Here is a 27,493-nt window from a genome sequence, read left to right as displayed (position 1 = left end):
TAAAACCGTATCTAATAGAAAGAGACAAATAGATGAAGAGAAAGAGAGGAAAATGTCGCATGGAGGTGTATAGTTTTTCCGTTCGTGACGATTTCTACGAGATCGAAAAACGTAACTAAAGTCGGTTGACAATTAGGGAACGTATCAAATAAACTTCAACTAAAAACTACCTTTTTTGCAGTTGGCAAAAAAATACGCAACCATTTTCAAATTTAATTATTCCAATTAAATAAATCGATTTTTCGTCCTTCAAAAGTTCATTTACAACATTCTGCGTTACAACTGTATGGCGCACTTTCAGCGGGAACTTATCGAAAACCTGTAGCTTTGATTATTCACAACATTCAATATTCAACCTTATTCTAAGCCCACAAAGTTGGATTTCCATTCGACGAATATCGATCGAAGAGTCCTCAATTTTATCATTCAAAATTAAACCCTATTTCCGAGATGATAACGTCAAAATTTCTCTACGTCACTATAGACTGAGATCTTTGAAACAATCAACTTCATGTTCACTGGAGATTGAATTCTAAATTCAAACGATAGGATTCGAAGTTCCTTGTCAGATACAATTGTATGTCAAATCGCGACCAGTGTTAATGACCTCCTGCGTCTCTCCCCGGTACTCAATACATGTACTATAAAGGGGCATACTAAGTTTAACACAGAGGTCAGTGCTTGTGGTTGCGTTCGAAGTGCTGTTTCGTTTTTCTGGCTGTGTTAGTCGGTCCTCGGACGGCGCGAAGAGAGGACGTTAATGATTTATTTAAATTAAATAGTATTATTTTATTAATTATTATTTAAATTTTATTTATAAGAAGATGAAGGGTGGTCCTGACTTTATTTAGGGTAAGTATTTAATTATTATAAAATTAAAAACAAAATTAACAAGAATATTTTGAGTAAAGCGAACTGTTATTTATTTATAAATATTACAACGGTACCTTACTTTGAAATATTAAAAAAAAAAACATTCATAATAAGTACCGTCAGAATTAAAATATTTTATAACAAAAAATTTAGTACTAAACGTAAGTTGTTTTATGTTAATAACTGTTGCTTCGTGTTATTCCAAAACCCTAAAGATCATATCCATAAATCTTTTATTAGCAAGACAACTGATATGTCCTACAAAGCTAATTAAAAACGAACTACGCGTAAAAGGAACTTTTCCTTCCTACGTACCATAGAGTTAAAAACAATAGACAAGGCATATTTCTAATAATACATTGTCTAAAAATTTAAGACTCTGCAAAGCACTTTCAAATTGTAATTTTATAAATAATTAAACTTAAATCGGTTCGAACGTAGAATCTATCGAAACGAACTGTAAATAATTATATATTTTGGTCTTTTACTAAAATATTAAAACTAAATTAATCAATAAATCGTATTATTCATTAAAAGAAAACGTTTTTTTATAAAAAAACGCTAGGATTTAGGCTCGGGTTCCATCACAGGACAGATTGAACACGATTTGTGAACAGTATTTTAAATATGTTTATTTGAAAAGAGCAACTATTCGACTTTCCTCTCGCTAGAGGCTGTATCCAAAACGGTGTTAGTGTTTAAATATTGACGATTTAAAAACGCTTCATTGTGAAGTTTACTTGAATAAAATACATTTGATGTGTCCCTAATCTTCATGAGCGTAGAAGGCATTTTACAATCTTACAATTTTACTACTACTGTGTTCAACTAGAAAATAGATATATTTGTATTTTTCTAGAAACAACAGAGTAAAAATTGGGGTTGAAATGTAGGGGATCCTGAGCAACTACTTTTATTATTAAAAAAAATATATAAGCAAGACCGCCGGCAGACATTGTATCCCATACATTATATACTAGCTAGTAATCCCGGCGTCACTTCTACAAAAATCTATATACAACTTTTCTCGACTATAACATGCATGTATTATACATACAAACCTTCCTCTTGAATCGCTCTGTTTATTGATGAAAATCGCATCAAAATGCATTTCATTAACAACCTGTAAATTTCCCACTGCTGGGCTAAGGCCTCCTCTCTTTTTGAGGAGGTTTTGGAGCATATTCCACCCCGCTGCTCTAATGCGGGTTGCTGGATACACATGTGGCAGAATTTCGTTGAAATTAGACACATGCTGGTTTCTTTACGATGTTTTCCTTCACCGTCGAGCACGAGATTAAATATAAACACAAATTAAGCACATGAAAGTTCAGTGGTGCCTGCCTCGGCTTGAACCCGAAATCATCGGTTAAGATGCACGCGTTCTAACCACTGGGCCATCTCGGCTTAAAATGCGTTGCGTAGTTTAAAAGATCCCAGCGTACAGATGGGAAGCGACTTTATACGATGTAGAGACTAAACACTATAGACAAAAACTTTTACGAAATACGCTACATTTTCAGGAATACATTTTTTCATATACTGGTTAGTAGTTTTTTCAGTTAGCAATACAAAAGACTTATCATTAATTAAATCAGATTTGAGAATATTAAATATAATACTTTAAAAATACCGCCAAGATAACCCAGTTGTTAGAACACGTCTTAACCGATTGCGCGTTCTAGCCAAGCACTGAATTTTCATGTGCCTAATTTGTGTTTATAATTCATCTCGTCAGTGACCTGCATGTGTTTAATTTCAATGAAATTCTGCCACATGTGTATCCACCAATCCGCATTGAAGCAGTGTGGTGGAATAAGCTCCAATCCTCCTCACAGGAGAGGCTTTAGCCCAGCAATAAGCTGTTAATTTACTTTAAATAATAACGTAAAAGATTTTACCTGTTTACTTATAATCGTTTTATATCGGCGTTTCATTTAAACACATCTCTCTGTCTGACATCAGTGCTTTGACATGAGAAAGACGAAGATAGCATTAACTAATCATATCTAAATAACATTTCACGGTTAGAGCCGTGAGTAATTAAAAATGTTAAAAAGTCAATTAAAATTTAAATGTAATCTCTTGACCTATATTAAGATTTTCAAATGGCAATTTTGTAACCGTGAATTTGAATGGAATTCATTTTATGAATTAAGTTTTTAGGGTTAGGTACTCTTCAAAAAGAGGGTTTAATTTTGTTACTGGGGATTAGTGATTCCGTAGTAGATGTCGCTTTGTCGATTTCTGCCAAAGAATCCATTTTCAAGGGAGACCAGGCAACTACGCAGGAGAAATTACAGTGGACGTATGTGGGCAAACACAGGTCCACTCTAATCCCTAACTAAAATCTTGGTGGTAGGGCTTTATGCAAGCCCGTCTGGGTAGGTACCACCCACTCATCAGATATTCTGCCGCCAAGCAGCTGTTGTGTTCGGGCTTGGAATGTGAGTGAACCAGTGTAACTACAGGCACAAGGAACATAACATCTTAGTTCTTAAGATTGGTGGCGCATTGTCGAAGTAAGGGATGGTTAATATTTCCAACTGCGCCAATGAGCGGTGACCACTTAACATGATCCGCCTAGATATTACATAAGAAAATGGCTTTACCTGCTTTTCAAGGCGTGAGGACACATTTCCAACTTACAGACTCCGTGTTACTGGGTATTTCGATAGCCAAACACATCAACATATCCAGACATTAGACCAACGATTTGATAGAACACAATTGATTAATCAAAACGAAATTAATTAATTATATCGATATCTTACCTTCATTTTTAACTCTCCCATTGGAATATTAAAGAAATAACTTAAATCGCCGTCTTTACGACAATAAAGATCTCGAACAAAGATGGCGGATTCAATGCGAATCACACAAGTATTTTTAAAAGAGTTCAAATGAAGAACGTTCTAAATTCGGATTAAATTTTTAACGCTTGTTACCTTTTATTTGTTGATATGGTTTTGTGCACTTTTATATGTAGTCTCTCATCATCTATTCTAACGCCAAACATCTATACCAAATATTGTCGATTTCTGGTTTGAAGGGTGAAAACCAGTGCGACTACAGGCACAAGGGACATATTATGCACTGTATTACAGGAACAATGTCTATGATGAATGGTATTTAACATTCCAACAAACGAAATCATATAAAAACACACAAGCAATCGCGGTCAGACATTAGTATATATTATATTTCAAATCAACATAAATAACCCTTACATAGTATCAATAAGGATTATTATTTCCATAAAACAAGTCGTCAATTAACGATTATTTTGTAAATACCGTAGCGATAGTATTCGTAGCATCATTCGTAGCATGACATCGTAGCAGACTACTGGACGCGTAGCTTTAACTCTGCCGATTTTCAACCTTATCTTTATAGGTGCGGACGCGTTGAATGGACATGTTTATATGAATATAAAAAGTATCTCTAAAATGTTGGATAACATATATAGTAATCGATGTAGGCTATTTAAATCTTACTAAAGACTCACCTCAGCTTCGCACGCTTGGCATTTTAAACCTGTGTAAACTGAACACTCTTAAGTTGTCTGAAAATTAATAATTAATCTATCTTTGTATTTTTCATGATCAACTGTATATAAGAAATTTAAAAAATAAATGAATGAAATTAATCGCTCTCGAGTTATGGCGTGAGCCATCGGATATATCGATTCATTTATATATGTTGGATTCTATATGTTATATATATAAAGTTATATTTTTATTTTTATAGTATTGTATTATTTTTCTTTACATAAACATTTGTAAAATTAAATCCTTAACCATATACAAATAAGAATTAATAAATAGTTACTGTATAAATTTGACCGCGTGGCTGGAAGAGCAGCATTTCCACGTTGAATCGCAATTCCGATCCTCTGGGCGAAAAACGAACCAGCCCCCCCTATCACCAGTGGAAGCGAGTTGTTATACTTTTAATGACGCTTCTTGGACTACTACTCCAAGGGCCAAGACATTCAACAGCAATGACAAAAAAACAATTTGGAATGAGACTCGAATAAAGTTGTTTCTCTGATATGAGACGGGGTTTGTTTTTTAATCTAAAATTTGTATATGGACCCTTATCGTACACGTGTAAAGCCGGGATGAGTGTATAGTTTATTATTTATTTATTTATTTATTTGTAAGTAAGAGAAACAAACAGCATATTTTATATTACATAAAACTTATAAACCTTAAATAACACATATGCCAATACAGTTTCCACAAATAATTAATCTGGAAGTGAACATATATATAAAAGAAAAAAAAACAATAAAATTAAATGTATGGTAATTAAAAAAAAAACTAACAAGTGTAAAAATGTATATAAACCAAACTTATATCATGTGAAATATGAAAAAGGAAAAAAAAAAAAAAAAAATACTATAACAGTTGCTGTCAATTGTATTAAAGTTTAAATTGTGTTTTAGGATAATAAAAATGGGTGCAGCATCTGACGGCATGGGGGTGTGGCGCGCCCGCATCGCCGCCTGTCGGGAGTCCCGCAAGTTGGTCCTCGTGATCGTCGCCATCGCGCTGCTGCTTGACAACATGCTGCTGACCACCGTTGGTAAGTTATATTATCACATGTATAGTCTCCGTCCATTGGAGAAATTCTGAACACAAGAAAAAGCGTTATGACCAATTTTGTTTTTATTGATAACAAAGCTGGTGAATATGAACAAAACAAAAAATGTTTATAAACGCATGGGCAAATGGACCACCTGGTGGTGACATGTCACCATCGTTCATCGGCTAACTACAGACACAAGGAATCTTAGTTCCAAATGTTGGTGGCACATTGGTGATGTAAATAATGGTTAATATTTCTTTCAGCGCCTTTGGGCATTCATTGTCTATGGGCGGTGGTGAGCACTTACCGTCAGGTGGCCCGTTTGCTCGTCCGCCTAAGCATATCATTAAAAAAAAGTTGTTGCTCATGTTTGAAGACACAGCTTTAAGTGTTTAATGCTTGTGTGTGGAACATAAATTATTTTCAAAAACACCAGTTTACAATGCCCATACATTTCACTTTTTGAAACAGAACTCACAACTCGTTTAACAACCAAAATCCACAATCCAATATCGAATTCAAAAATATCCTTTTTTTTGCATTTATTTACAACGGCTTCAAATCAAAAATCTATCATACTAAAATAATTCTTTGATTGAATTTAACTCAAACCCTGGCTGTTATACAACCTTCGTTTCAGTAATAACATAGAAATCTGTTAAGTCAAATTTAAGATTATCAAAGATCGAGATCCACGCGAACAGTCTCTCATATTCCGATCCGAGAAGAACTTGCGGTGGACCAGCTTTAAGTTGTTTCCGAAGCACGATAATGTCAACACTGTTAACTACAAAGTTTTCCCAGAAAACCTTTTTGAATCCAGAAGTGTATGTATTCAGATGTGTATATGTGTGTAATCCAGAATTTACTTGGTGGTAGGGCTTTGTGCAAGCCCGTCTGGGTAGGTATCACCCACTCATCAGATATTCTACCGCCAAATAACAGTACTCTATATTGTTGTGTTCCGGTTAGAAGGGTCAGTGACCCAGTGTAATCACAGGCACAAGGGACATAACATCTCAGTTCCTAAGGCTGGTGGCGCATTGGCGATGTAAGGAATGGTTAATATTTCTTACATCGCCTTTGTTTATGGGTGGTGGTGACCACTTACCATCAGATGGCCTATATGCTCGTCCGCCAAACAATGCCATTAAAATAAAAGATCGAAATTTGCAGCGTCTCCATCTAGGACACTGATCCCACCCAATATAATTGGTGTTTATTCAATAAATATCAGACGCGATAGCAATATAATCCATCTCCGTCTAACAAACGATCGCTATCTGAAGGCGTAAATGAAAATTCAATTCATGAGATGTGCTCCATAATTTATGAACCCATCCAATCTCCAACGCCTTCAGATAAATATTGCGAGGGTTCCGTCGTTACAGTTTTGTTTGGTTTTCCGTGTGATTTTGTAAATACGAAATGATTGTTCATTTTAAACATTTTCTAAGTGTCCATTGAGTACATCTTGTTGTTTTAACAAATTTTTGGGGACGGGGGATTTGACGGGGCGAGGTGATTGATGATTTATTAAACATTTTTTTTTTTACATTAGCTGTCTGCCAATTTCCCACTGCTGGCCTAAATCCTCCTCTCCCTTTGAGGAGAAGGTTTGGAGCATATTCCACCACGCTGCTCCAATGCAGGTTGGTGGAATACATACAACACATGTGACATAATTTCGTTGAAATTAGACACATGCAGGTTTATCACGATGTTTTCCTTCACCGTCGAGCACGAGATGAATTATAAACACAAATTAAGCACATGAAAATTCAGTGGTGCTTGCCTGGGTTTGAGCTCGTCATCGTCGATTAAAAGGCACGCGTTCTAACCACTGGGCCATCTCGGTTCTTAAACATTAAACATTGCATTCTTCTTGCTCCTAATTAATGTTAAACGATGACAAATAATTAAAGAAATTACTTTTATACGGCCAATTAGTATAACCAAACGATTCGTCTTTTTTACGGACAGTAAATTTTACCAGCTGGTTGAAAAGGCGACAGAATTGAGACGCGAAAGACTTAGGTGCCAGTATAATTATATTTATATCCAGAGCAAGAGGAAGGCGGAAAATTTATACTGGTGTGTTTAATCGAATCTTGCAAATTAAAATTGACCCAGTTTCCGTTGTCCGATTGTGATGAAATCTACATCGGTTTGGTTTTAGGGAATTTTCGAAATCAAAATACTTTACTCAAGGAGTCTTTTTTAGACTTTTGAATCGTCATTTTACAGAGAAAAATCGACAAGAAACTAGAATGAGATTTAATTGATGTATGGTTTAAGAAGTATCAGATTGAGATATTTTTGGAACGAAGTTCTTTTACGCGGCTTTTCTTCTAAGCGTTATTGAATACATAATATGCATAAAAAATATATATATATAATATACTATAAACTTTAAAGAAACTATATACTTTTCGTGTTTTTTTCATTTCGACGTCCGCGACGTTTCGCAGGCCTTTGTTAAACTTCAAAACGAAATCATCAAAGACATTAACGGACAAAAGTTTTAAAACTTCAACCGAATTCATTTTAAAGAAGTTTCGCGAAAACTTCTCGCAAATGTTTTAAACGTACAGATTCCGGGCGGTTACTCCATACTGTAATGTCACTATTTGATTTTATTTATTAAGTCGAGTCATGTCAAGACTTATTCAGTAACTATTAATTCATATTTGTATATACTTAAGGCCTTAATATATATATAATTACTTCGTGGTAGGGATCTCTGCAAGCTTTGGTAAGGTCATGATATATTCGACAGCCGAGCAATACCTAGTTTCAAGAATGTGCCAATGTTACCACAGGCACAAGGGAGATAACATCTTATTTCCCAAGATTGATGGTGCATTAGAAATCTGAGGATTAAAATTTCATACAGCAAATATCTATGGGCATTGGTGACTACCATGAGATGACCCAAAAACTTTCTTGTTTGGTGAAGTAAAAATTCATTAAAAAACTATCCAAACTGTGTATCAGAAATGTTACCTTAAAAAACCGGACAAGTGCGAGTAGGACTCGCGCACGAAGGGTTCCGTAGCGTTATCATAAAAACGGCAAATAAACATGTCTGTTATATGGGAGCGCGCTAAAATATTTATTTTATTCTGTTTTTTAGTATTCTTTGTTATACCGGCAACAGAAATACATCATCTGTAAAAATCTATCACGGTTCATGAGATACAGCCTGGTGACAGACGGACAGACGGACGGACGGACAGCGGAGTCTTAGTAATGGGGTTCATTTTACCTACCCTTTGCGTACAGAACCCTAAAAGACGCATTTACCCGGTATTTACACGAATACTAGTACGGTTGTCCGTAGTAAATTTTCAAATTTATATTATCATATTCTGTAATTATATTCTGTTCTGTTCTGTTAACCGATGATTTCGGGTTCAAACCCAGGCACTGAATTTTCACGTGCCTAATTTTCGTTTATAATACATTTGGTGCTCGGCGGTGTAGGGAAAAATCCTGCATGTTTCTAATTTCAACGAAATTCTGCCACATGTGTATCCACCCAACCCGCATTGGAGCAACGTGGTGGAATATACTCTAAACCTCCTCAAAACAGCGAAGAGCCCTTAGTCCAACAGTGGGAAATTTATAGGCTGTTAAAGTGTAATGGCTGGTTCCCCCAAGTGCCGCCATTCGGGACTGAAGGGAACTTAACATCGAACCTCTATCAAATGTTGGGTATTCAATATCCAATAAAGTAACCATGACAATGTGCTTGCGAAATTTAATGATCGTCGATTGATCAAAGATATGTTTTAACTTGACATCAGCGTCGCCATATTGGCTTCAAATGTAATTAACTTTGACAGCAGTCGAGTCGGCGTAGCAGTTAAAAACGCATCTTAACCGGTCCAAACTCAGACAAGCACTGAATTTCCATGTGATAAATATGTATTTATAATTGACTAATGACTCGCCCGGCTTCGCACTGTTACAATGCTGATACTATTATTATTTTTTTATGATATCGGTAAGCGAGCAAATGGGCCACCTTATGGTAAGTGATCACCACTGCCCATAGACAGTGGCCTTGTAAGAAATATTAATCATTCCTAACATCGCCAATGCGCAACCAACCTTGGGAACTAAGATGTTACGTCGCTTGTGCCTGTAGTTACACTGGCTCACTCACCCTTCAAACCGGAACACAACATTACTGAGTACTGCTGTTTGGCGGTAGAATATCTGATGAGTGGGTGGTACCTACCCAGACGGGCTTGCACAAAGCCCTACCACCAAGTAAATATATACTACAGAAATATACTACAAAAAACTAAATATACTACAGAATAGAGTATTTATATATAACGTTCAACAGACCGCTATGTCCCTGCATTTTTAAATCTGTAATATCTTCGAAAATATTCATTTAAATTACATGCTGTAGAGGGCCATATTGATCTATATTAAATTCACAATGTATTTAAGGTACGTAATTCGATAAAGATTAATGCAGTATTGCTTAAAATCGCTTCGAAAATAAGCCATTATTTCTCGTAAAAATTAAAGGTTAAAGGTGGTTATTTTGGGTTATCCCTAAGAGGTAGATATATAGGTACCATTGCGGACTTTTTTGCGGAACCTTTTTAAGGTTTTGCCCAGCAGTGGGAAATTTAAAGGGTGTTATAGATTATAGAAATATGTCATAAGCACGACGATGCAATTAAAACTATGATAACTTTTATAATAACAAGGCGAGCCCAATTTCACGGCGAGATCAAAGTGAAACTCATTTAGCTCTCATCAAAAACGTCGACTCCATAGTGATGTGCTGTGATAAAATATATCGATAATATTTATTTTTATAATTATGACCTAACTAATGTGTTTTCTTTTAATCTATACTTAATATAATAAATGAGAAGTAACTCTGTCTGTCTGTTTGTCTGTTCGTTGCTCGTTCACGGCCGAAGCTCTGAACCAAATTTAATGACATTTTTGTTTGTCAAACTTAAACTACTCGGTAAAAATATAGGCTACATTTTCACGTCTAGTCGTAATTGTATACCTTTACAATACGGTCGTTGGTGTTAATGAATTCAATGTTAATTTGAACTATTTAAACTATAATTTTTAAATAATTATTTATTTACATTAAGTATATGAAAAAAAAACTGCAACTTACATGAATCATATACAATTAAATTTATATGTATACAGTTATTTTATTATATTGATAATCTTGTAAAATATAAAGTATTTTGTTTGATTAATTGCCAAAGCTAACACACAATAACACACGTAAGATTAAAAACAGTGATGGACATTTGAAAGTATCGATAGATGTCGCATCACTATAGGTGCAAAGCGTCAAGCTCAAACTTGGTGTAGTATAAATCTGATTATAGCAGCAGTCTCGCCTCGGTTACATTTAAGCCTTGGAAATAATTGAATTGGCATCCTGTATATTTTAGTTTAAACTCTATTAGTCACCCAACTAACATCGACTACCTCGTTGGTCTAGTGACTTGATATAAGGCCTTAGATCCCGAGGTCCTGAGTTCAAACATCAAGTCGAACCTATCAAAGTTTATTGGGATTTTCTGTAGAAAAATTCTCAGTAACACAACGACTGGATGTTGGAAGTGTGTGCACTCCTGTCTCTCGAAAACATTTTTTTTTGTGGTATAGGTAGACGGACGAACAAATGGGCCACCTGATGGTAAGTGGCCACCAGCGCCCGTAGACAATGGCGCTGTAAGAAATATTAACCCTCATAAAACCAATGCATAATAAACATTGGAGAATCAAATCAAAATATACTTTATTCAAGTAGGCTTTTACAAGCACTTTTGAATGGTTATTTAACAAACTATATTAAGTGAAGCTACCACCGGTTCGGAATGGAGATTCTACCGAAAAGAACCGGCAAGAAACTCAGTTGTTAATCCTTTCCAACATTTAAAAATAAAAAGTTATTTTAGAATACAATTATATATTTTTTCTACCGAGAAGAACCGGCAAGAATCTCAGTAGTTACTCTTTTTCAACATTTAAAAATACAAAGTTATGTTAGTTAAATACAATTATATATGTTTATTGAATCAATTTCTGAAAGTCAACAGGTATTAGCTCAACGCTTTTTGGTATCTAAATAATCTTGTATTGAATAATATGCCTTCTTTACCGATGTATTTTTTACAAATGATTTGTATTTATAAGACATTATGTTCTTTGCACATATTACACTGGCTAACTCACCCTTCAAACCGAAACACAACAATACAATTGTTGCTTAGTGCTAGAACATGTTGATTGGGTCAATATAATAAATGAGAAGTAACTCTGTCTGTTTGTCTGTCCGTTGTTCGTTCACGGCCCAAGCTCTGAATCGAATTTAATGACATTTTTATTTGTCAAACTTAAACTACTCGGAAAAAATATAGGCTACATTTTGCACGTCTAACCGTAATTGTATACGGTCACGATACGGTGTTCGTGAATTTTATGTTAATTTGTGAAATTTTTACAACAATTTGTAAATAATTATTTATTTACATTAAGTATATGAAAATAACTGCGAACTTACATTAATCATATACGGCATTACGGCATTAGCAGACTGTAAATTTCCCACTGCTGGGCCAAAGGCCTCCTCTCCCTTTGAGGAGAAGATTTGGAGCATATTCCACCACGCTGCTCCAATGCGGGTTGTGCCACACATGTGGCAGAATTTCGTTGAAATTAGACACATTCTGGTTTCCTCACGATGTTTTCCTTCACCGCCGAGCACGAGATGAATTATAAACACAAATTAAGCACATGAAAATTCAGTGGTGTCTGCCTGGGTTTGAAACCGAAATCATCGGTTAAGATGCACGCGTTCTAACCACTGGGCCATCTCGGCTTAAAGTGCGTTGCGTAGTTTAAAAGATCCCAGCGTACAGATGGGAAGCGACTTTATACGATGTAGAGACTAAACACTATAGACAAAAACTTTAACGAAATACGCTACATTTTCAGGAATACATTTTTTCATATACTGGTTAGTAGTTTTTTCATTTAGCAATACAAAAGACTTCTAATTAATTAAATCAGATTTGAGAATATTAAATATAAATTTGACGACCTCCGTGGTCGAGTAGTGTGTACACCGGTTTTCATGGGTACGCCACTCCGAGGTCTCGGGTTCGATTCCCGGCCGAGTCGATGTAGAAAAAGTCTTGGGTCAGGGTGTTTGTGGTGCCGTCGTTACTTCTGATTTTCCATAACACATGTGCTTTAGCTACTTACATTGGGGTCAGAGTAATGTATGTGATGTTGTCCAATATTTATAAAAAAAATACTTTAAAAATATATACAATAAAATTTATTTCATTATATTGATTATCTTGTACAAGATAGTTGAACACGTGGAAATATCTACCCAGACGGTCTTGCAAACTCCAATCAGCAACTGAAAGTCTATTAACACCATTCAATTACTATTAATTATAAATTTTATCGGCGCGCTATTAAATAAACGATAAAAAACGAGAACGGTCGACGTCGAGTGTAGTTCGTTTCGATTGGAAAAGTGTTGAGGATCTGTTTGTGACAGATCGTTTAACTCGAGAGATGGCGGATTAATTTTATTATGATTTTTAAAACGTTTCGTGAAACGAAAATGATTTATGGAAAACTAGCAAGAGCGTGAGTCGGTCGTCCTACTTAAAAAATAATATACTACTTTCTTGCGGCTTCGTCCACGTGTGAGCTGTGGGGGAGCAGTTTTGGATACTTGATGATATTTAGGTGGAAATAAATAAACGATCGGGTTCGAACCCGGGCAAGCACCACTGAATTTTCACGTGCTTAGGGGTTTTTAATTCATCTCGTGCTCGGCGAAGGAAAACATCGTGAGGAAACCAGCATGTGTCTGATTTCAACGAAATTCTGCCACATGTGTATTCGACCAACCCGCATTCGAGTAGCGTGGTGGAATATGCTCCATACCTACTCCTCAAAGGGAGAGGAGGCCTCAGCCCAGCAGTGGGAAATTTACAGGCTGTTTATTTATGTCTATGTAAATAAACGATTACTTTGTAAATGCAACGAACTTATATTGTTAGCACAAACGTTACGTATCAATCACCGATTATATATAGTATAGATTGACGGACAAGCAAATGGGCTACCTGATGGTAAGTGGTCACCACCGCCCATAAACAGTGGCGCTGAAAGAACTATTAGTCATTCCTAACATCGCCAATGCGCCACCAACCTTGGGTACTAAGATGTTACGTTCTTTGTGTCTGTAGTAAACTAGCTCATCTTTCAAACCGGAACACAAAAATACTGAGTACTGCGGTGTGATTTTAGAATATCTGATGGTGGAGCACAAAGACCTACCACCAAATAATATGCTTAATATGTGTTATAAATCATGTCCTACTTCGTGCAGGAACTCATCGTAAGGAAACCTGCCTGAATGAAACCGTCCTTATGAAAAATATATGTTACACAATTTAATAAAATATCGATATCGCACTGGAACAACCCTATCGACGCTTCGGTGCCATGAAATCCTTTGATTCAGTTCTAAAGTCATCAAAACTAACTTAGTTATCAGGCTGTGAACTCCACTTGCCTTTAAACGTCTGCAAATATTATATAATAAAATACTAGATATTCGAGCTAAATATCTAACATCTTTGTTTCCAACGTTGGTGGCGCATTGGCGATGTGATTGGTTAATGTTTCTGACCAACAGTTGGCCCATTTAGCTGTCTGCCTATCTGGAACATATTAAAAAATGTTTGAATCAAAGGTGTAACAATTAAATTTCATATTTTTCTTAAGTTTGTCATTTTTGTATTATTTTTTTTTGGTACGAAGTTCTTTTACGCTTACAGTAGAGTGAACTGGCAGAAACCGTCACGTAAGGAAAAGGCGTTTTCTTATGATAAAGGTAGGCGAACGAGCAAATGGCCCACCTGATGGTAAGTGTTCACCACCGCCCATAGACAATAGCGCTGTAAGAAATATTAACCATTCCTTACATCGCCAATGTGCCACCAACCTTGGGAACTAAGATCTTATGTCCTTGTGCCTGTAGTTACACAGGCTCACTCACCTTTCAAATCGGAACACAACAATTCTGGGTACTGCTGTTTGGTGGTAGAATATCTGATGAATGGGTGGATCTAGACGGGCAAACACAAAGCCCTACCACCAAGTAACGTTATGCTCTCTCCAGGTGATATCTGCCTCTCTTTCTAGTGCATGCGGTTTTATAAAACATTATATAAACTTTTTAAATGAACATGGTTATTTTTATTTGGTGGAAATAAAAATAAAAAACATTGTAAATATCCCGTTTTGAATACTGATAGTTATTATATAAACTATATTTTTGTTATTGTTTCAACCAAAGCCGGATTTTTAATAACAATTTTATTCATTGACATTTAAACTCTCAAAGGTTATAAGTTTTTTTCATTATGTCTGTTATTTAATACGTAATATACAGCGGAAGCAACTTCGTTTCAACCAACGATACATCTCCTTTATTTCTTTGTCAATATGAACAATATATTCATAAAGAGTATATTATAATATAAATATTATTCACTCAGGAATAATGTAGCCTTCGACGAGGAAACATATTTTTAGAATCGATCACCCCTAATACACAAATTTAACCCCTTTATAATATTAGTACAAATATCTGTTATCGATAAGTGTATCACATCACTATAGAGTTCATATTCAAGTATTATCATAACCCTTTGCTCTCGATCTCATCGACCGCTGTCTTCATAAGTGCTCCGATATCTTAACTAATTTGATTCTAGATTTAAATTAGTATCTTTATAATTATTTTATGATTTTTTTTTATTTTGACTTCTTTTGTTTGAAATAGTTATTTTTTTTACATTAATTTTATTGGATGTATAGTTCTTTGTATATATATGTATAAACTAGTTGTTTAGTATCTATATGTTTATAATTATTGCCCTCCGAATTCGGGGGGGGGGCAATTTTGCATTCGCCACTGTTCGGGGCAAGCGGAGCAGGCATCATAAGGCAACCCCTATCACCCTCACCGTGGACTTCTGCAACATAAGGGGACTCAACTCCAACTTGAACGCCGTTCACTTTCACCTTGAGACGGCGAAGCCGGCCTTGCTCTTTCTTACCGAGACCCAGATATCCTCTCTTGCCGATACGACTTTTCTTTCCTACCCCGGGTATAAATTGGAACATTCCTTTGTACCACGAGCTAAGGTGTGCGTTTACGTCTGAGATGATATCTGCTCTCAACGCCTCGGCAGCCTTGAAGGGCAGGACCTATCGATTATCTGGCTGCGTGTAGATTGCAACGACCATCAGCGCATTCAGAAAGGAATATAACTCTGCCACTAGATCCTTCAAAAATGTAATTGCTAAGGCGAAGACGGAATACATTGGTAGAATTGGCGACAGACTGGTGCGTTTCCCTTCATGAACACGTGCGTTCTGGTCTCTCGCTAAGGCTGTTTTAGGGAATATCTGTCAGCCTTCCTTTCCATATCTGCACAAGGACGGTGAGTCATTGGCCTCATTGAGAAAGCTGATCTTTAAGGCTCTCTCTTCACGCCTAATTCAGCTCTGGATGACCAAGGAAAGTCACACCAACAATCCCGCGATGTGATACCACGATGCCGGAGGTTAAATTCCGGCAAAGTGCAGTTCGTAAAACACTTCTTTCCTTGGACATTCATAAGTCGAGTGGACCCGATGGTATCCCTCCAATCGTGCTACGGCCATGTGCTCCCGAGTTGGCGCCGGTCTTAACGCGTCTTTTCCGGCAATCCTACGCATTAGGCGTCGTCCCGATCTCCTGGAAGACTACTTTTGTGCATCCGATTCCTAAAAAGGGTAACCGCTCAGACCCGTCCAATTATAAGCCTATAGCCATCACCCCTTTGTTCTCCAAGGTAATGGAGTCCATTGTAAACTACCAGCTCCTGCGGTATCTAGAGGAGTAATCAGCTGATTAGTGACCGCCAGTACGGTTTCCGTCGGGGTCGCTCAGCCGGTGATCTTCTAGTTTACCTTACTCATAAATGGGCGGAAGCAGTTGAGAGCAATGGGGAGGCATTAGCAGCCAGTCTGGACATAGTGAAGGCCTTCCAGCGCGTGCGGCACAAAGCGCTTCTTTCGAAGCTTCCTTCCTATGGGCTTCCCGGGAAATTATGCAATTGGATTACCAGCTTTTTGGCAGATCGGAGCATTAATGTCGTTGTCGACGGTGCATGTTCCGACCAATAATCCGTCAATGCTGGTGTTCCACAAGGCTGCGTTCTATCACCCACTCTGTTTCTTCTGCACATCAATGACTTATTGCAAATCAGGAATATTCACTGCTATGAAGACCAGTACCATAGACACCTCATATACCGGCCGTGCTAATATTTCTCGGGAAAACGTCAAAGAAAACCGGAACAAACTTGTGTCTGAAATCAAGTCTCGAACTGGGGCCGGTAAACCTAGTCCATTTCAACCTCAAAAAGACGCAAGTTTGCGCGTTAACCGCCAAAAACACACCATTCGTCGTATCTCCACGATTTCAGAGCATTCCGATAGCCGCCACAGCTAGTATCGGAATACTTGGCGTTGATATTTCGAGCCTCGTTCAGTTCCGCGGTCAATTGGAAGGCAAAGCCAAATTGGCATCAAAAAAGCTCGGTGTGCTCAGCAAGGCAAGACAATATTTCACGTCGGCCCATCGCCTAAGACTATACAAGGCGCAAATTTGGCCTCACATGGAGTACTGCTCTCACCTCTCGGCAGGTGCTCCCCAGTACCAGCTCCTTCCATTTGACCGTATCCAACGTAGAGCAGCTCGAATTATCGACGATCAAGCCCTTTCTGATCTGCTCGATCCTTTGGCTCTGCGTAGAGATGTTGGATCACTCTGCAACTTCTACCGAATTTTCCACGGGGAATGTTCCAAGGAATTGTTTGGATTAATCCCGGCAGCTGAATTTCACCTTCGGACATCTCGTCTAAATTCTAAATTTCACCCGCACCACATAGATGTCCGAAAATCCACAACAGCGCGATTTTTAATGCATTTTCTGCTTCGCACAACCCAACACATACTCCACAATCACAACCACAAAATCTGTAGAACCAGCTTTCGCCGGCGGTTTTTCCGAACCGATACGACTTGGGAACCTTCAAGAAAAGAGCGTACTTATTCCTTAAAGGCCGGTAACGCACCTGCAACCCCTGGTGTTGCAGATGTCCATGAGCGGTGGTAATCACTTTCCATCAGGTGAGCCTCCTGCTCGTTTGCCTCCTATATAACATAAAAAAATTCATTTACAGAATTCCAGTTTGACAGAAGATCTCCAATTGATTACATGGAACCTCAAGATAACCCTGAGAGCCTTACATCAATAAGATTAAAAGTTAATTTTTTTTACAGTCCCCATCATCCCCGAGTTCCTCTATGACATTCGCCACCCGGACGCGCCGCTCTCCGTCTCGATAGAGGACCTCACCACTCCTCTGCCACCACCGACCCCCTACTGCCCGTGCATGAACAAGACGCTCGTGGAAAACAACACACAATGTAAGTAAAATAAACTAATGTACGCAACCTACCATTCTTGCCACCATTCTGCGCGGTCAAGATTTATACGGTAACTATTTTTCATTCATCTTCTATCTGTACTTACAAAATAACAAGTCCTGACTGACTGATTCATCATCGTCGAGCGTCAACTATTAAAGTTAGGGCCATGAAATTTGCTGAGTTGGATCGTTTTATTGAGTAGACACCCACTAAGAAAGGAATCTTGAAAATTCAAACCCTAAATAAAACTCCATTTTATTTTTTTCGTTAAGCATTTCACAATGAAATAAGTTAAAAAGTTATTTCATAAAAACATTTCTGAAGAGGGATTATAAAAAAAAATCCGAGCAATTAATATTTCAAAGGATATTTCAGAAAGTTTCTGTTCCCAGCGGACGGTCTGCGTATTGTAAATGTTCTCATTACTTAAATCCGAGGACTTTGAAAGGAAGTCTTTAAGGGATACATTTGTCAATTCTTTGAGATACCCATCTGGATTTGTGATGAGTTATCCATTCTATACATAAAATAAAATCGGATTGTCTGCTTGTAATATTAAAATAACCGCTTTTTACTAAATGCATATGTATGTATAGACGGTACATATACTAAAAATAACATTTTTTCCAGTTTTTGTCTGTCTGTCCGTCTGTTTGCTCCAACTAATCTCTGGAACGGCTGGACCGATTTTGACGGGACTTTCACTGGCAGATAGCTGATGTATAAGGAGTAACTTAGGCTACGATAATAACTTTTTTGTTTAATTCAAACGCGCACGAAGTCGCGGGCACAGTTAGTCTGTACTAATATTATGAATTCGGACGTAACTCTGTCTGTCACGGCCAAACCTTCAAACCGAATCTGATGAAATTTGGTTTAAACCAAGCTTGAGCTTTTTGGAAGGACAAGGGTTACTTTTTCATGCCGTACACCTGATGACTAACCCCTAAGGCGCAAGCGATGCTGCGTGTGCCAACTAAATCATGAACAGCTCTGCGCGTCCAGATATCGTACAATTAAAACTCATAAGCTAAATTTTCATGTGCTTAAACACTATATAAGATTTTAAATTAACATGGTTTTTATTTTTATATGAACCTCGACATTCGGACATTATCTACGAATTTCTTGTTCACGAGACTCGTAAATATCCCGTATTAAATACTTGCTTAAACACTAGTTTATAAAACAAGGGATCGGTCGTCGGGTTTTTGGTTAAAAAAATAGCCAATGTCCTTTTATGAATATCAAGTTTTCTTCATATCAAATTTAATCAAATTCGGTTCAGTAGTTCGGCGGAAGACGGAAGAGTGAAAGACCAACAAACAGACAGAGTAACTTTCGCATTTATAATATTAAAGATGAGTTAATAATCATGATATACAATATAGATGAGTTAATGAAAGAGAACTGCATGTAGCTGAGATGAGAATGTCGAGAGGAATGTTTGGTGTTACGCGAATGGATAGAGTAAGGAATGAGTCCATAAGAGGAAGTTTAAAAGTGACACCGGTAGCCGAGAAGTTATGTGGAAGGCGGCTGTCATGGTATGGGCATGCTATGCGGAGGAATGAGGAACATATTGTGAGGAAGGTCTCATGAACGTGGATGGATATAGAGGAAGAGGACGACCAATGAAAAGATAGATGGATTGCGTGAAAGATGATATGGCTGGAAAGAATGTTACTTGTGAGATGACGTCAGATAGAGAAGTATGGAAGAAGACATGCTGCGCCGACCCCAAGCAAATTGGGATAAGGGCAGGAGGATGATGATGAGATGAGTTAATAATCAAAGTCAAAATCTTCATTAAAGAACCGTTAAACTTTCTTATTGCTTGTTTAATAATTGTAAATAACTATGACAAAACTAGTTTTTTTTTTTTAATTTGTAATGGCACGGATGCTATCGTTTCATTCCCAAATTGACCAGTTACCAACAATATACTAGTTGCAGGTTAGTTACGAGTCATGAAACGGATGTAATTTCAGATTTTTATCATCATTTACGGGTCTATTTCTTGAACACTTAACTGTGATCATTTAGACCCGACGTAACAACTCACGTCCTTTACTCGAGCGCTAAGGTCAACACCAAATTCATTGTCATTCGCGTAATTTGGTCGAATAACACGTGTAATACGTTAATATTACAAGAAAACTCCTTATAATTACTTATTGAAAACTCACAATTGTTATTTCATCAATTTTACATTTAAAAAATGTCGTGTGTTATCAATAACAAAACACACGCCATTTTTATTTTTACCCAATCTAATCTTATTTTAAAAGCCCGCCAAAATGACATATTATTTCCATAGATAATAAAATCTTAAATTGGAAGTCGATTAACAAAATTATTGGTCCGAAATATAAAGTAAATAATAATTAATATTAAAATTATTAATTAATTTTAACAATTAATTTAAATAGATCAATAAATACGCCTTATTATTTTTAACACAAGATTACATCACCACAGATTACAAATCAAAATCCTCCTGCCGCCTCCTGTATGAACGGTATAAAGTCAAAATCTACCGAAGATAACTTCATACGAATTTCACCAAGGAGTAATTCATGAGAACGGTTTAGGTGTATAAATATTTGATATATGATAATGACTGTTGAACTGTGGACAAATTCATGCCTACGTGCGTGTGGGTACCAATTCTCCGAGCATACTAAATGTTATTTATTTATATTATATGTATAGATAGATTTTATTGTTCCAGTACCCTTGAACCTGACCGCTGAGAAGGAAGAACGCCACAAGGAACTGATCCACGAGACCGTTGCCGTCGGAGTGATGTTCGCGAGCAAAGCCATCGTTCAGCTACTAGCTAACCCATTTGTTGGACCTCTTACACACAAGCAAGTATCCAAATTGAATAAACGAATGAAATTTTATAAAAAATAGCTTCCAGACTGATATCGTGCGTTACCTCTCGTCTTCGGAATGTACGCGCGTCCGTCTGAACATAGCCTTAACTTCATTAAGTAAATAACTGAATATACATACTTTTCTGAATTGCTAATAAAAATTAGGATCGAAAAATATTAAAAATTAAAAAGTAACATAGACCGTTACCGAGTAAGGCCTTTTAACGATGAGGTTCAAAAAAAGTTTCTTTAAAAAAAAAAGTATTTTTTTGCTAACTGTACTATTTTTTAAATCAGTTAAGTAACAGCTTCTTAACGTTCCACTTCTTGGCAAAGGTTCTCTTTTGGATGTGGCAGACATGGAAGATGATTTCCTTAACCACCGAGCACAAGATGAATTATAAAAAAATTAAACCCATCAATACAGTGGTAGTTGTCCCAGATGCCAACTCAGAATCTTTAATTAAGAATCACGTTTAACCCTGAGCCATCAAGGCAAAATACAACATATACTTTATTCAAGTATACTATTCCAACGATTTTTGAATAGTAATTTTTCAGAATTTATTAAACATAGAGCCGTATGCTCTTCCGAATGTTGATACTTACGAGAAGAAACAGCAAGATACTCAATAGTTACTGTGATTTAATTAGAGCCGTTGGTTACAAATAAAATAAATCATTACAATACTGATTAAATATGAAATCCTTGTTTCAGAATTGGTTACAGCGTGCCCATGTTCACCGGCTTCATCCTGATGTTCCTCTCCACGTTAAGTGAGTTTCGATTTATGAATAACATTTGTGATTTACTACTTGGTCTAGTATCTAGATGTAAGGCAACAGATACGTAGATTCTTGGTTAAAAACCCCAGGCCGGACCGATAAAAAAGATTGGATTTTTCCGTCGACGTCGAGGCGATAGAATATCTAATGAATGCGGTACCTACTTCGACAAGCTTGAACAAAGTTACAGTATTCACAGAAAGATCTAATAATGAACTGCATTTGTTTGTTTCCTAAAAAAAACGAACGTGTTTAAAAAAAAAATATTGCTTTCAGTATTCGCCTTCGGCCGATCATACGGCGTTTTATTTGTGGCGCGAGCGTTACAAGGCATCGGTTCATCTTGTTCTTCCGTTTCCGGTATGGGAATGTTGGCTGAGAGGTATCCTGACGACAAGGTAACTTATTATTATTTATACCATTAATTCATATATAATTGAGTTTTTACACACAGGCTAGAAGTGAAAATGTATTTTTAAAAAGAAGACTTAATAATGTCTGATTTTATATTAACAAATAGCAATCAACATTAAATGATGTGTCCGAAACATCCAAACTTCGCGCCAAAAGTAAACCCAAGCGATGACAGGAGATCGAACGTTCTTTTTTTTTTTAAATATACGTCACAGGGAATTGAGGCATTCAGCGGGGAGATTGCTGAGATTATAAAAAATATAATTATACTAATTGCTTACTTTTCCAACAATGCTGATGTTTTTTTATCTAGCAACGTAGGCAATTTGATTTTTTAGCTGGTATCATTAAACATTGATTTGATTTGACCGTAATGATGTTTATCGTTCGTTTCAGGAACGAGGTAACGCGATGGGTATAGCATTAGGCGGTCTCGCCCTAGGAGTCTTAATCGGGCCTCCTTTTGGGGGACTCATGTACGAATTCGTCGGGAAAACTGCTCCATTCCTGATGTTGTCAGCATTAGCTCTTGGCGATGGATGTAAGTATTAAAACGCCATCAACAACCCACATCATCTACTATTTAATGAGCCGCGACGGCCCAGTGGTTAGAACGCGTGCATCTTAACCGATGATTTCGGGTTCAAACCCAGGCAAGCATCACTGAATTTTCATGTGCTTAATTTGTGTTTATAATTCATCTCGTGCTCGGCGGTGAAGGAAAACATCGTGAGGAAACCTGCATGTGTCTAATTTCAACGACATTTTGCCACATGTGTATTCCACCAACCCGCATTGGAGCAGCGTGGTGGAATATGCTCCAAACCTTCTCCTCAAAGGGAGAGGAGGCCTTAGCCCAGCAGTGGGAAATTTACAGGCTAATGTTGTTATGTTATATAACTATTTAATACTAGTGCATAATTCGAGAAGTACTTTAGGCGCAAGACGTTCGGCTTTATTTGCTTACCAAGGGAAAGAAGTATACACACTTACAACCTGCAAAATCCATGGTCGTTATCATTGAGCAAAACAAATAAATTTGCGGACATTTGCAAGTGTTACAAGACGCCATATTGATGCAATATAGATTAACAGCCTGTATCGTATTTTCCTTGTATAATCTTTGTGTAGTCCGCCTTTTAGAATGACTGGTACCATTTATCAACAGTGCTGCAACTCATGATCTTGCAACCTGGCGTGGTGAGACAGGAAACGGAACCACCGTCACTGCGTGCCCTGGTAACGGACCCTTACATCCTCGTTGCTGCTGGTAAATATATACAAAACCTGACTGTTTATTTCATTCAATTGCCAAGGGTTTATACCGCAATATTTTTTTAAAAGGTAGACGCCACGAAACCTTCGAGTAATTCCTACACCTACCCATCTGGGCTTGTCACTCACTCATGAAGGGTGACCGTTGATAGCCATTAATATTTCCTACAGATGTATTTTATATGAGCAGTAATAATCACATTCCATCAAGTATTCTACCTATCTAATTTAAGTTAAAAAAAAGGAAGAATCCCATTTATATTATCATTTATGAATATAATAAAACAAACTGAATTTAATTCCAACACTCAAGCCGGAATTTATATGAAATGTTTATGTTTATCTTCCCAGGAGCGATAACATTCGCAAACGTTGGCATAGCCATGTTGGAACCAAGCTTGCCGATCTGGATGGCAGACACGATGGAAGCTAGGCGTTGGCAGCAGGGAGTTGCGTTCCTGCCAGCGAGCATATGCTATCTTATTGGTAATATATTCATTGATTTTTATCCCATTACAGCACCATAAGCCTTGTCCCCAAGGTTAGGTTAATCTTAACTCATCATCGTGGGTTCGAACCTAGACAAGCATACTTACTCGACCACATTGAACGGATTGGTGCAAACCTATGGCAGAAATCGACTGCAGGTGATCTCACGAAACACAAATAACAGACATGGTTGCTTGAATTTTCCACGAGCTCCTTTTTTAATTAAATTATCGTATACTTTTGACATTAACCTGCTATAAGCATGCTATTTGAGTGACACGTCTTGAAAATACTTTTACATGTCCACAGGAACTAATCTCTTCGGTCCGCTCGGACACAAGATGGGCCGCTGGCTTGCGGCTTGCTCTGGACTTGTCATCATTGGTATCTGCCTTATATTGGTAAGTTAAAGTTTTATTCAGTTAATATTACTATTAGTATTCGTCAGTTCCGACTTCCCTTAATTCCCTGTCCATATAAAATTGAGATCTTATTATGAGTCAATCGCAGTCTCATTGATCTAGTGGCTATCAGGCCTGAAGATCCTGAGGTCTTAGCTTGGAAGACCAAGGACGTTGTCATTACTTTGTAACAGGGCTTTGTTAGGTTCATCATACCCATAATTTGAATATAGAAACTATTTGCGTGCATTTGTTTTGGAAAGATGGTATCACATGCGTGAGAGACATACAATAGTTACCATTGTTGGGAGCGCAAGTTTGTAACATATGATAAATTAGGGGGGAGTCGATAGGTAGTGTTATCCCGCTATGCTAGTGATATCCCGCTGAGTTTCTTTCGCCGGTTCTTCTCAGGTCCGAGGTGCTAAATTCCGAACCGGTGGTAGATTTTTGACAATCAATAAGCAAGTGTAAACACTTCTATATTGAATAAAGATTTTTGATTTGATTTAGTGTATGTCATTTTCTATAATCCCGACAACGTTTAAACATAATTTCATGATGTCCGTTTGAGTAGCTAGGCCGTGAAAGAGCAGCAGATGTACAAACCGACAGAGTTATATTCAATTCATAATAATATAAGTTTAGACGATATCTAGCAGTTGTGAAGCACTCAAAATTTTACTTGGTGGTAGGGCTTCGTGCAAGCCCGTCTGGGTAGGTACCACCCACTCATCAGATATTCTACCGCCAAACAGCAGTACTCAGTATTGTTGTGTTCCGGTTTGAAGGGTGCGTGAGCCAGTGTAACTACAGGCACAAGGGACGTAACATCTTAGTTCCCAAGGTTGGTGGCGCATTGGTGATGTAAGGAGTGGTTAATATTTCTAACAGCGCCATTGTCTATGGGCGGTGGTGACCACTTACCATCAGGTGGCCCATTTGCTCGTCCGCCTACATATAAAATTTAAAAAAAATATATATTAGAAAGTCGCACAGTCGCGTCACAGAACACTCAAAAACTGACTTTTGCATTTATAATATATAGTCATTGCATTATTAATAAATTTTTTCTCAAATAGATCCCAATGGCACGAAAACTGGAACATCTCATCATCCCCAACGCTGGTCTAGGCTTCGCTATTGGAATGGTCGACTCGTCCATGATGCCAGAGCTCGGCTTCCTTGTGGATATTCGCCATGCTGCTGTCTACGGCTCCGTGTATGCCATCGGCGACACTGCCTTCTGTTTGGGTTACGCTGTTGGTAAGTCATAGAGAACAGAACATCAGGATCAGATTCAAAGATCTGAGGCCCGGGGGAGAAATTAGAGAAGTGAAGACTCAAATTATTATTTTACAAATTAATTTGAATATCTTTATTTCCGCCCGTAAGCAATAATTTATTTACTCTTCTCTTAAAACTGTATTTAGTGATATAATTATAATATAACTTTCTCTAGACATCTACAAATATATTACATTCAAATTGTTAGGTTGTGGCTCTGCCTTGTGGAGGCTCAAGGGTAGTTGCCTCGGATCCCCCCAAAATCCGGCCCTGGCGAACGTTGCGCGAAAATTCGGAAATTTCTTCGCGTTCATAATCTTGTACATTGCGGACTCTTTGAATCGAACTTTTTGATTCTTGGAATATACAAGTAAATGAGAAAAACTATTGGTTTATGGACTTATCATTCAAATTACACTGTTCCCAAATAATTAACAAAACTGCATACAACGTCTTGGACAGCATCAAAATGGCGCAACAGATATGCTCAGGTACGCGTTTGCGCGACTAGCTTCTATCTGCCCATGGTAGCGCATTTAGTCATTCTAAATATTAAAAAAAATATTAAGATTTAAATTAAGAATATGTTTCGATCCACAGGTCCAGCGTTCTCAGGGGCTCTTGTGAACAGCATCGGCTTTGAATGGATGCTCGTCATAATCGCGATACTGAACTTCGCGTATGCCCCGTTCCTGTTGCTGCTGCGCTCACCACCAGCCAGAGATGAGAAACAGGTAAATATTTGAAAATACATACCCATCGCGAAATTTTATTTTGTTTGTTTGTGAACATGAAATTCAATTTGTGTCAAAGTCCTATTTCCTGTTATGACTTTAAGAAAAATAGCGCCAAGATGAATCAGTAAAAAGATTATAATAATATTCTAAGATCAGAATCAACAAAGATATAAATCAGGACAGACATCACTGAATTCAATTCATTGAATTGTTTATAGTCAATCTATACTAATATTTTCAAAGCGAAAGTAACCCCATCTGTTACCTCTTCACGCTCAAACTGCTGGAACGATTTAGATAAAATTCGGTATGGAAATAGTTTAAGACTCGGTGAAGGAAGGCTACTATTTTTAATTAACTCCTCGAGGAGATCAATACGATTTGTGTACTAAAGGTTTGTGTTAGTTTTATAAATGACGCGCGGTTAAAGACAAATGTTTAGCTAGTAAATAATAAATATATTTGTTACATAGTTTAAGTTGCTGGTATAGTCGTAATTTAGTGTTAATAAATAAAATTGATGTTTAGTAATTCATCATTAAATGTTGACGTGTCATTACGTTTTGACAGAGCCTAATCATTAGCGAAAAATCATCAGTTCGCTACGTGAGTTACCAGAACGAGGAAGAAGAATAAGCCCGAAGATTCAAAATCATATTTGACAACGCCGCCATCTTGAGACCCGCCCGATTCTGACATTATTACTAAAATCTTTGCCAAAAAATATATAATGCTTGTATGAGAAAAGAAAAAAACGAAAAAAAAAAATTAGCATCATAGTAGTTAAAAAAAATCTGATATTTACTATATATTTAACTAAATAATTTACATATTAGATAATATGTGTAGTTTAACTCTAACGATTTTAAAAAATCTTACACATATATAAAAAAAATTATAAATATACTGTAGTGGCTGCCAATGTTTGTATATCTTTATATATAAACATAGTATTGATTATATTTATTGAATATATAATGGTTTAGTGCATTTTTTGACCAATTTTCCCTCTTTGACCAGGTCTCTCTACGTAAATGTTTTCTGCGACTTCTTGTAGGCTTTAGCGTTTAAAAAAATATTGCCGTTTAGTCAGGGTGTCTATAGAAAAATGTATTTTATATATCGAAAATATATCAACGTATTTTAAACATATATATCGAGAACGAGATT

General features: G+C 37.0%; 2 protein-coding genes across 3 annotated transcripts in view; one reads left to right on the top strand and one right to left on the bottom strand.

Moving 5' to 3' along the window:
* The window catches only part of LOC113402091 (glycerol-3-phosphate acyltransferase 4), a 199,939-nt gene extending 186,944 nt beyond the window's left edge, over positions 1-12,995 (bottom strand). For both annotated transcript variants that reach the window (XM_064219718.1, XM_064219719.1), the window contains exon 1: positions 12,988-12,995. The gene's annotated coding sequence lies outside the window, so the exon portion shown is untranslated. The remainder of the gene's footprint in view (positions 1-12,987) is intronic.
* Vmat (Vesicular monoamine transporter) lies at positions 686-27,493 on the top strand. Its single transcript, XM_064219723.1, has 13 exons — positions 686-852; positions 5,324-5,463; positions 17,903-18,049; positions 20,787-20,925; positions 21,653-21,711; positions 21,997-22,118; positions 22,531-22,675; positions 23,303-23,404; positions 23,761-23,895; positions 24,208-24,299; positions 25,382-25,565; positions 26,187-26,320; positions 26,894-27,493. Exons 2-13 carry the CDS (start codon positions 5,334-5,336, stop codon positions 26,957-26,959), a joined length of 1,455 nt encoding a protein of 484 aa, XP_064075793.1. The 5' UTR covers positions 686-852; positions 5,324-5,333; the 3' UTR covers positions 26,960-27,493.

This window comes from Vanessa tameamea, chromosome 29 (assembly GCF_037043105.1).
Source record: "Vanessa tameamea isolate UH-Manoa-2023 chromosome 29, ilVanTame1 primary haplotype, whole genome shotgun sequence".
NCBI classification, from domain to species: domain Eukaryota; kingdom Metazoa; phylum Arthropoda; class Insecta; order Lepidoptera; family Nymphalidae; genus Vanessa; species Vanessa tameamea.
This window is presented reverse-complemented; position numbering and strand designations above follow the sequence as displayed.

Bases quoted from the DNA above. Each gene is read 5' to 3' on its own strand.
- Vmat (XM_064219723.1), top strand. From the start codon at position 5,334: ATGGGTGCAGCATCTGACGGCATGGGGGTGTGGCGCGCCCGCATCGCC. The intron at 22,676-23,302 runs GTAAGTATTAAA...ATTTATCAACAG, and splicing joins ATTAGCTCTTGGCGATGGAT to TGCTGCAACTCATGATCTTG. The intron at 24,300-25,381 runs GTAAGTTAAAGT...TTTCTCAAATAG, and splicing joins TTGGTATCTGCCTTATATTG to ATCCCAATGGCACGAAAACT.